Genomic DNA, 11,015 nt, shown 5'->3' on the forward strand with positions numbered 1-11,015 from the left:
TATTCGGTTCAGTTCCTTTAAATTTGTATAGTGCCAAGTCACAAATGTTCCCCTTTATAAACTGTAACATAAAGTTCCTACATAATTAGATAAACACGTATCTGATCATCCTCTATAAGCAAGCAGTTGGTGACAGTGGGGAGGAAAAAAATCCCTTTTAACTGGAAGAGGCTTCAGGGACTGCTACAACTATTAGCAGCTATAAAATAAACTTTTAGGTTTAGATTTTAGTTTAGAATTTCATTAATATTTTAGTTAATATTTTTGAATATCAGTGGTTAGCTGATTATAATGTTTAAATAATTTTTACATATACGTATTAAATAGGAATGGCTCTTTAGAGGAACTGGAGTCTAATAATCTTTAGTACAATCACTTGTGTACTTAACCTCCCTCCTGTTTTTCCAAGTATATGTGCTTTGTGATAGCTTCTGAAAATTTTTTGCTGATAAGATCTCGCGTCTTAGAAATAATGCTACTTTGTGCAATAATAACACACACATTCCACGTGCATTCTCTGCTAAATAATTTAGGTCGACTTGATGGGTTTTGTCTGCGTCATATTTTTGTGTCTTACAATGATGGTTAGGGCTGTTTCACTTTAATCCCTAACCGGTTTGTTTGACAAGCCTTTCCTCAAAAGCCTTAAACCTCAACTTGGTTGTTTTTGATTCTTTTCTTAAACTTAGCTTAAAAATCAAACCAGTCGTTAAAGTCATCTTGTCAGTCAAGACTTCTACCTACATTTAAAGCATGGGTTTCTATCAATGACCTTGAGGCGATCGTTCATGGTTTCATCACATCCTGAATAGGAAACGGCAATTTGTTGAACTAAGAAAAACACTAACACTGATATCATGATTGTAGTTGCTGACTGGTATACAAACCCCAACTGAAACTATACTTCTTCTCAAAGGCCATTTCAGCTTAAGATGAATTATAACTGTGTTATTTTCTCCAGTACATTTTTTATACTGTAAAAAGATTTGAAGTTCTCAAGCTAGAACTCATCTTTACGGGGTGTTGATTTTGTGTCACAGATATAAACCAGACAACAAAAACACATTGTCAGGTAATGGCTTTATATTCCTGTTAATATGATACATTACACGCATAATAGAACTTTTGATGTAACGAATATACAACAAACCGCAAAATCGAAAAACAAGTCCTAGCAATACATACGTTTCTTTCCCCCCGTTGTTGTAATATAAGCATGGTTGTCTAAAAATCGCAATATTGAAGTGATCTGCGGTTGAGTAGCACACATGAAAATATCATAAGTCAAGTTTTTCATCCAGTAGAACCTCTCTGTATAGAGCATTTAGTTATTGCACAAAAGTCTATTTTAGTTTTACATGTACACAGATTTAAAGTAAACTAACGATTTTACAGTCTTAAACCGTGATCTCTACAATTACAGTACGATACAGAGGAACGCCCACAGCATATTTGTAACACAGCATTGAATACGAATTAGGTTTAGAGCTCAGTGAATTTCAGAGTCAGACTCATGAACATCTATAAAAGTTCACAAGTAAAATTTGTTTGGTTGAAATTCAACAGTACAAAATAAACAAATCCTGCTATATGATGTTGCTTCTTTAAGTCTCCCTTCCCTGAGAAATTAAAAAACATCCCTTAAAGTAAATTTCCAGCACTTACACAACAATTTGTCAATTGTTAAAGCTAAAAAAAATGTCACCAGTTACACACACTACTTTACTGTTTTACTTCTTTTCATTAGCACCCACTTTTCCCTTTACAAACATGGACTTTATTCAATCAGGAAACAGAACTCTTGAGTATCAGATTCTTCTTGGTAAAGACAGACAGCATTAACCTAACATAGTTCAATATTAGCTTTTCTAATGCTGAAACCAGTCTTACAAGGGATTCAAGACTTAACAGATGTAAAGTATTGCTGTAAACAAAAAAAAGAAGAAAAGAATACCCTTCAATGCATTAATTAACTCTTCATAGTCAATACCAAACAATACTAAGTATATATTTTTCCCCTGTTGCAAGTTTAGTGAGGCAGAAATGAATTTACATGCTGAGGTAATTATGCAGATATACTGAAAATCATCATCAACTGGGAAAGCATTCAAATATAAAGAAGAACTTCTTTATCCTGACCCAAAATGAAAACATCTTATCAGTAAAAATAATCACTAGAAGTTTTTAATATGGTATGATTCCATTACATTAACCCTTCTAAAACTGGTACTGTGCATTAGGCTTTCTTCCATTGTTTCAGAGGGACAGGGGATAATGTTAGGCCGACCGGCAGCCGTGTGTCTACGGCATGCCTGGTGTAAATTACTGTTGTGCAATCAAGCCCAGATTAAGTATCAGTAATGAGAGGTGGGGAGTGCACAGGTACTGGCGTATGTCATCTTATCTCTTATCTCTTTTCTAACCTTGTTCTTGGCTATACAACATGGTCTTATGTTCCAGAAAGTTTCATAACACCTGGCCCTACTTACGTAGATGGAGTGTTTTTAAAGGAAGCGTGACAAAAGAGAAACAGTTTAAATCTCTGCATGAATGAAATCTCATACAGTTAAGATGAGAAACAAACTGTCAGAGCTCGCATTGCTCAAAAATGCAATATACACGTGTACTGAAGGGGATGGTTGCTTCATAAAGGCAACTTCAGAGCACGCACGACACTTTGGTTACGATGTTCTCTCCCATTTATCAGACTTGATAAGGAGAACAAAGTGCATAATGAATACTGCATATCTATTATTGATCAAATAGCCTTGCTATTGCTAGCTAACTGAATTTTAATACCACGCGAGTTACAGAGTAATTGGGACGAAATAGCCTTTTGCATGAGGCTAGAATTAAAGCAGTTTAACTGTGTCTTGTCAAACATTATATTTAAAAACCATTAGCATTATGAGTTAACCATTTGCTGGTTAGCTTATTGTAGCATAGAGAGTGAAACAAGGGGAAACACCTGGCCTGGTACAAAAAGGAATCTGCTATTTAGAACCTCTTACTCCCACATTTGATCATTTTCAATTAAGATTTCACAAAGTTAAAGAATAAAAATAAAATAAATCCTACATCTGTAGGATGGTCTGGTTGTTGCTCGGCTAAAATCATGCATAACCTGCCTGCCAAGTGGACTAGTGTTGGCGCACCTTTATTGCACTTGTTCCCCTCTTACAGACCTTCTTTCACAAGTACAGACATGCAGTTCATCTCTCCTCTACTATTTTCTTCAGGCACTCTACTATGTCTTCGCCACTGACCCAAGGTACAATGTTTGCTTTGAACTTGGCAGACTGCTGAAACTCCTTTAGCAGCCTGTGCATTGGAAAGTCTTTCCTGGGGAAAGCCGTGTCCCGGGGCCCCAAAGCCAGAGAAGGGCAGATGTCATTGGCCCCATCTCCAATATAGAAGACCCTCTGAAAGGGAACGCCGCCACGCTCCTTCTGCCGCTCCGCCAAATACTCCCGAAGGATCACCTGCTTGCACATGTTATCAGGACAACGGGGGCATGAGTGTGAGTGGAAAGAAAGGAGCACAAGCTGACCAGCCGCATTAAAACTGGACGGGTTTGTGAAAATCTTTCTGAAAAGGTCACGCACCCCAGCATGCCTAAGCCAGGTTTCAATAAAATACATGTTGGCATCAGAGACCACCACAAGCTCAAAGTCCTGCTGGTGGCTCTGCAGATACTGGAAGAGATTCATGAGGCCTTGATTTGGTGGGATCTTCTCCACTGCTGAATGAATGGAGTCTTTAGACACGCCCTGCTCAGCCATGTAGGCCAAAATCTTCTGCGTGTGTTCATTGTAGTGCCCCTCCCTGTAACTGTTTTTCAGCCAGGCAGGGAGCTCTTTGTCTGGCAGAGCACGCACCACAGCATCGTCGCTGCTTTCGCAAATGATGGTCTCGTCGAAGTCAAACAACACCAAAAAGCGTTGATCCTGTGGTGCGGCAGGCATTAACGGAGCTGTCATCTTTGGTGAGTGATTTCTTTCTGGGGAGAAAAAAAAAGCAGAGGTGGAAGGAATGAAACAGAGAGCCCTTTTTTTCTCACCGTCAAGGACAGCAGACTCTGAAGCACACTGTTTTATAGCATCCTGGTGTAAAACTTTAATGGCGAGAAGCCAAAAAAACCATCAATCAGAGTTTAAATCACAGAGAGTTCAGGGTTAAATTAAACTGAAGCACCAGACCAGGCGAGGAAAACAACAACATGCATTAAGACTCTTAATGAGGCTATGAGCTGAAGGGGAAATGTGTGTTTACAAGAGTAAAGGAAGGGAGTTTAAATGAAACAAAAGTACCTCATAAACAGGATGTTCATTACAATTAATGAAAGAAATGAAAAAAAAAACCAACAACCCCAAAGAAGGGCAAATTGTTAAACTCTTTATCTAAATCTCTTTCCACACAGACATGCCTTCAGTCCTTTTAAAATCATTTATTTAAACTTAGAGGCCACATCTTCCAGCAGTGCCAGTCTCTTGTTTACATAGCTGATATATAGCACAAGGCTTACCCTTTTACAGGCCTGTTGTAACTCCAGCGAAGAGAGGGCTGATTATGTCACAGACGTTTGGTGGGATGTTAAATCTACTGGAGTAGTTACTGTGAAATGTAGACGTTTTTATGAAAAGAGCTATGAATTCCTCTGAATTGAAGATGAACAGGAGTGTATATTTTGAAAAATGTAAAGCTTTAACAATTTTTTTCCTGTAACCTCCTTTTAGTTTTCATGCCAAGTTTTAAAACTTGACATAAATATGTCATATTTGCAGATATGGCAATTAATCTTTAGACACCTCATAGCAGAAACGAAAAGCAAAGGTGTTAACGGTGGGATGCATTCCATTGTCGGGCGTGTGTGTGTGTGTGAAAATGAGCCATTATTAAATTCACGTGAGCATTTTCCCGCCAAGGTAGGAAACATTAAAAGTGGCAGATCAGAGAAAAGAAATGATTTGATATTGGTTAGTAAAGACAGACTGGCTTAATTCAACCAGTGCTACAACATATAAATGCTTCATACATGCCAACTCTGACTGACAATTAAGCATACTTACTGAAAAATATTGGACTATACATTTAAGTAATAATTTAAAAAACAATTACTACAAATTCAAAGCAACAACTTAGCCCTCCTGTTATGTTGCGGGTCAGATTGACCCAGAACAGAAGAGAGGTCACATGTCATCTGCATCACTACAGAAAACAAAACAAAAAATCAAAATTATAAAAGAAAATTGTAAAATAATCAATGCCAGTTTTTCTGACACTTTTGGATGAGTAAACATGCCCCGGGTCAAACTGACCCAGGAACATAATTGGTGTTCCTGGAAACCAACATAACAGGAGTGTGATGGATAACGAATACGCCCTAGAGGCCAGGCTGATTTTACAAGCATGTTATTAAACCAGTACTGCAATCTAGCTGTACCTGTGACTGCGACAGAGGGCATTGGGTGCATACAGAAAGTAAAACAACAAGACCTGACTTGATCGATTCGTAATATTTGCATAACATTCATAACATGTAAGTGTACAACAAACAGGCTGCCTCCAGGAACTAAAAATGACATGCAACCTGCAGCTTTGGTGCACACATGTGCCAAGTGAGCACAAACCTGATCTCCCCAGCAGCCACTGCGTTATTAATAGCACACATTTACACACTAAGCTATCTAATTTTAACCCCGGCGAACTATTTCTGTATGAGAGGTTACCTCTGAAAGTCATAAGCCGGTCATTGCATGAACGGAGCAGAATAAAAGGCTAATATAACCATTTAAATGTGACACACGTTAAAAATAAAAGAAGAAGAAAAATAACACAGAGAGGAAAACGGCCTACCGGTGGAGGGCATATATAAGCGGGGATGGTCGGCTAGGTGTCCGGCTCCAGGATCCGCATCCCAGTGACGCGGTAAGATTTTTTAAAGGAGACTCCACAGCGGATCGAGGGTATTCCCATTTAAAGCCGTTACGTCAAGCAAGCCGATGTAAACACGTGATTTCCGCCATGACCTTCCAAAGTAAAAGCTTCAGCGAATAGCTTAAGTGTACTTGGTGAACCTATATTAAATGTATGGTACACTGTTACGGTTATGTAAACAAATACAACAGTAATGATAAGATGATTCCAAGTAGCTGAAACATAATGGCAAAAAATATGGCAAAAATAAAGTGGTCCAGTTACACCATTTTTATGATAGATTTTTTTTTCTTTTCATAAAATAAATTTTAGAGCAGTGGTGGGAAAGTAATTTTTCCTCAGAACCACATGGGAAACTGGGATTGTTTCTCATAGTCTTATAGGAGGATATAAGAAGGGAACAGACAGAACTTACTTGAGCTTATTGTTGTGCCTCTTCACAAGAGTCTCAGTTTCTCATGTGTAATTAATTGCTCACTAACTAACTAACTGGCAAATACCTCATATATAATTCATCGTTGTCATGAAGGACAGTGTGTTTTCATAATTTAAAACATTCTTAGTACTCTGTTAAAGTAGTGAGCTGATACCATGCCGAATGTGCCCAGGTATTACTTTTTTGTCCTCTACAAAGTTTAAGATGAACTAAAATTATACATTTTTGCAAATACAACAGTTATTATAAACGTACTAGTAGCTTAAATCTCATGTGTGGTGAATCTACAGAAAGTTGTCCCATTTTATCTCATCCAAGTACTTCATAATACATTCTTACTTTAAAACATGAAACGCAACCTTTAAACAGACAGGAAATTATAAAAAATTGTGAAATGTCTGCGTAGGTTTTCAGTAATCCAGGTCATAGTAGTTGTAAGAGCCTCACCCCAATCCGATTTACTCCCTGTTAGACTTCTGCCTTACCATCACATATTTGAAAGACAACAAGGGTTGTGTCACTCAAAGATGTTGACCTTTGAGTGACAAAAGTAAAGCTCAAATGACGAAACACCTACTGGTTTATTCAAGATGACACTTGGTTCAAAATCAAAACACAAGAGGTAGAGGTTTCATGAACACATGAGCTGAGTGGATGAAAACATCAAGTTCACCAAGAAAAATAGATACCTATTTGATTCCCATTGGAGTGGGTATTGTAGGTCAAAGGGTAGGTCAGAGACCTACCACCCACTGGAGAATAAACGTTCCCTATGAGGCTGAAGGGAAATAAAAGGAATACACGTGTAAAGAAATCTCTTAAAACATATGATGGGATAGAGCAATATCTCAGAGGTTTCACCCCTCAGCTGTGATGATGTTAATGACCATTTTTCACACCTTGGCTCATGTGGCGACACACATGATCAATAGTGGGTTAATGACAAGTTCAGCACATGGAGTTATCTGAGCTTAAGAAGCTTTCAGGGGTCCTTTTGCTTTAAAATTAAATTCAATTTTCAATTCAGTTTTATTTATATAGCGCCAAATCAAAACAACAGTCGCCTCAAGGCACTTGATGTTGTAAGGTAGACCCTACAATAATACATACAGAGAAAACTCAATCATACGATCCCCTATGAGCAAGCACTTTGGCGACAGTGGGAAGGAAAAACTCCCTTTTTACAGGAAGAAACCTCCGGCAGAACCAGGCTCACTATATGCTTTAGCAAAAAGGAAAGTTTTAAGCCTAATCTTAAAAGTAGACATAGTGTCTGTCTCTTGAATCCAAACTGGAAGCTGGTTACACAGAAGAGGGGCCTGTAAAAACTGAAGGCTCTGCCTCCCATTCTACTTTTAAATACTCTAGGAACAACAAGTAAGCCTGCAGTGCGAGAGCAAAGTGCTCTAATGCGGTAATATGGTACTACAAGGTCATTAAGATAAGATGGGGCCTGATTATTTAAGACCTTGTATGTGAAGAGCAGGATTTTGAATTTAATTCTGGATTTAACAGGGAGCCAATGAAGGAAGCCAATACAGGAGAAATATACTCTCTCTTTCTAGTCCCTGTCAGTACTCTTGCTGCAGCATTTTGGGTTAATTGCACTTAATACAATTTCCCATGGGAAAATATGTACAAAGGCAACATATGCTTATTAATTTTGTAATTTGTGTTTTTACAGTGACTGTGCTCAATTTTGAAATATTTTTAAAATAACTTAAGTTTAATTTTTTTTAAAAGAAAGAAAAAAGATATTTAATATATAATTACTTACCAACTTTGTTAACATGTCCTGCACCACTGATCAAGTAATTTCTGATCAAGCTGACGAAGATATTTACCAGATAATACTTTCAGTCACTGCCCGTAAACTTTGCTAAAGCATCCATCCATCCACTCACTTCTGCTTATCCAGGTCAGAGCAGCACTTGGGCTAGGCCTGTCCCAGCTGTCCATCTCGCAAGAGACAGAGAGACAGGCCACCATTCACACTTGTGTTTCTATGAATGTGAGTAACTGAAAGTAGCAAGAGAAGTTTTATTGAACTTGCTTTTGCACACAGAAAACTTGTTACAACATTTCATTGTACAAAAATATTTTTTCTCTCCACCTTGTCATTGAAAACAGTGTCAGGGGAGTGCTGAACTAAATCCCCTGTCACGGTTTACTTAACAGTATAGCAGCTGTCCCCATGCTGTTTCTGGGTCTGGCCTTGGCACACCCTGTAACTGGACTCCATAGCTCGGTGTCATAATTTACAGAGCTGTATACGGCCTACTGGGTTTAAAGTCCATTTCAGTTTATCAACAGTACTATAAGCTGACCTACTAATAACTGACAAGTAAACTGATAAATAAACTGCTTTTTTTCCTTTTACTTTGCAGGTGACGTGTTGCAGGTCGGAAAAAACTCAAGCTGTCCCTTCGCCTGATGGTGGAAATGTCCCTCTAAAAATATACAGAGGCATTCTTGTGTCAGCAGCAGTCACAAGTATGAGATTGTTATATACAGCTAACAGCTAAGGGTTAAGAGGTTTGCCGTTCATAAATCCTAAAACATACATCGTCATTTTATTCCTTCTTCTATAAGCCTAGATAAATTTTGCCTACATCCAATTTGTCCTATGGCTACTAGAATAACTTGTAGTTTAAAGCTATGTACATACAGTCATATGAAAAAGAAAGTTTTAATAGGACTTTATGAAAAAAAAAAGATTAACTTGTGTCTTTGGCAGCAGTAGCTTGTTATAAGCATTTTCTATATGACTTTTGGCCCGTTTTACAGCATTGCTTTAGGTCATTGAGATTTTCACACACTTGTTAAGGGTCTTTTAACGACCCTTCACTTGTTAAGGGTCTTTTAACGACCCTTCACAAGATTTCAGATGGGCTGAGATCTAGACTTTAATGGGCCATTGACACTCATTGACATGTGCATGCCCTATTTTAGGCCAAGCTTTAGCTGTGAGATGGCCTCACATTTAACACTAGATTACTAAGCAGTTTCTCAACACCTCAATTACTTCTTAACACAGAATAACTGCTATGATGCCTTCCAGTCAGGTTTTAGACAGAACCACAGCACTGAAACTGCTCTGACCAAAGTGTTTAATGACATATGTCTGAATACAGACAGTGGAAAAATGTCAGTTTTAGTTTTACTGGACTGAAATCCAGTAAAACTAAAACTGACATTTTTCCACTGATACAGTTGATACAGTTGACCACAACATATTACTCAAACGACTGGAGAACTGGGCAGGTCTCTCAGGAACTGTACTAAACTGGTTCAAAACGTACTTAGAAAACAGGAAATACTTTGTATCAATAGGTAACTTCACATCTGAGCAGACAAGTATCACATGTGGAGTTCCCCAAGGTTCCATCTTGGGACCCCTTCTGTTTAACATTTACATGCTCCCACTGGCACAGATTATAAAGAACAACAAAATAAATTATCACAGCTATGTAGATGATACACAAATATATATCACAATGTCACCAGGAGACCGAGGCCCTGTATAGGCTTTTGGTAAAGGCATTGAGGAAATTAATAACTGGTTGTGCCACAATTTTCTCCAGCTAAACAAAAACAAAACTGAAGTAATAGTCTTTGGAGCCAAAGAAAAACGATTACAGGTCACCAGAGAACTTCAATCTATACACCTAAAAACCACCAACCAGGCGAGAAATGTGGGTGTAGTGATGGATGCAGACCTAAACTTAGAAAAACACATTAAGACAATAACAAAGTCAGCTTACTATCACCTCAAGAATATTTCAAGGATAAAAGATCTGATGTCTCAACAGGACCTGGAAAAACTAGTCCATGCATTCATCTTTAGCAGGCTTGATTACTGTAACAGCATCTTTACAGGTCTACCTAAAAAAATCAGTCAGACAACTACAGCTCATTCAGAACTCTGCTGCTCGAGTCCTCACTAAGACCAAAAAAGTGGACCACATCTGTCCAGCTCTGAGGTCTTTACACTGGCTGCCTGTCCGTCAGAGGATAGACTTTAAAGTTCTGATGCTGGTCTATAAAGCTCTGAATGGTTTAGGACCAAAATACATCAGTGACCTCCTGGATCCGGTTTTTTATCAGTTCCCAGAGTCAGAACCAGACATGGAGAAGCTGCATTCAGTTTTTATGCTACATATATCTGGAACAAACTCCCAGAAAGCCTCAGATCAGCTGAAACACTCAGTTTATTTAAATCCAGGTTGAAGACTCACCTGTTCTCAGCTGCATTTGAATAAAACACCAAATGCGCACTGTTTTACTTTTAAGCTTAAATTTCAAAACTTAAATTTTAACTACTGATTTTATCTACTGTTCCTTTCTTTTTTTCCATTTTAAATCATGCTTTTTGTTTTTATTTTTTAATGTCTCTGTAAAGCACTTTGAATCACCTTGCTGTTGAATTGTGCTATATAAATAAACTTGCCTTGCCATGCCTTGCCTACTCTAGATTAGGTGTTCCCTGTGCTTGACATTTGGTATGAGGTGTTGGAGGTATGGTTTTTACCAAATATGGTTTTGTAGAGACAAATTTGCTGGAACACCCACTCCTGGGAAGATTGTGACATTTTTGTTGTGTTAACACACCTGAATGCTGCAGAACAACAAACTGTCAAAA

At 38.1% G+C, this 11,015-nt stretch overlaps 1 protein-coding gene across 2 annotated transcripts; it reads right to left on the bottom strand.

Annotated features, from left to right (window-relative positions):
- Positions 1-1,083: 1,083 nt before the first annotated feature.
- On the bottom strand, positions 1,084-5,966 carry LOC134633131 (probable phosphatase phospho1). 2 transcript variants are annotated; one of them, XM_063481995.1, is made up of 3 exons: positions 5,857-5,939; positions 4,526-4,614; positions 1,084-4,000 (listed from the first exon to the last, which is right to left on the bottom strand). In XM_063481995.1, exon 3 carries the CDS (start codon positions 3,978-3,980, stop codon positions 3,213-3,215), a length of 768 nt encoding a protein of 255 aa, XP_063338065.1. In that variant the 5' UTR covers positions 3,981-4,000; positions 4,526-4,614; positions 5,857-5,939; the 3' UTR covers positions 1,084-3,212. The 2 variants fall into 2 exon arrangements, with proteins under 2 accessions (XP_063338065.1, XP_063338064.1); XM_063481994.1 differs by lacking the exon at positions 4,526-4,614 and having other exon boundaries at positions 5,857-5,966.
- Positions 5,967-11,015: the final 5,049 nt, after the last annotated feature.

Source organism: Pelmatolapia mariae, linkage group LG8, assembly GCF_036321145.2.
Source record: "Pelmatolapia mariae isolate MD_Pm_ZW linkage group LG8, Pm_UMD_F_2, whole genome shotgun sequence".
NCBI classification, from domain to species: domain Eukaryota; kingdom Metazoa; phylum Chordata; class Actinopteri; order Cichliformes; family Cichlidae; genus Pelmatolapia; species Pelmatolapia mariae.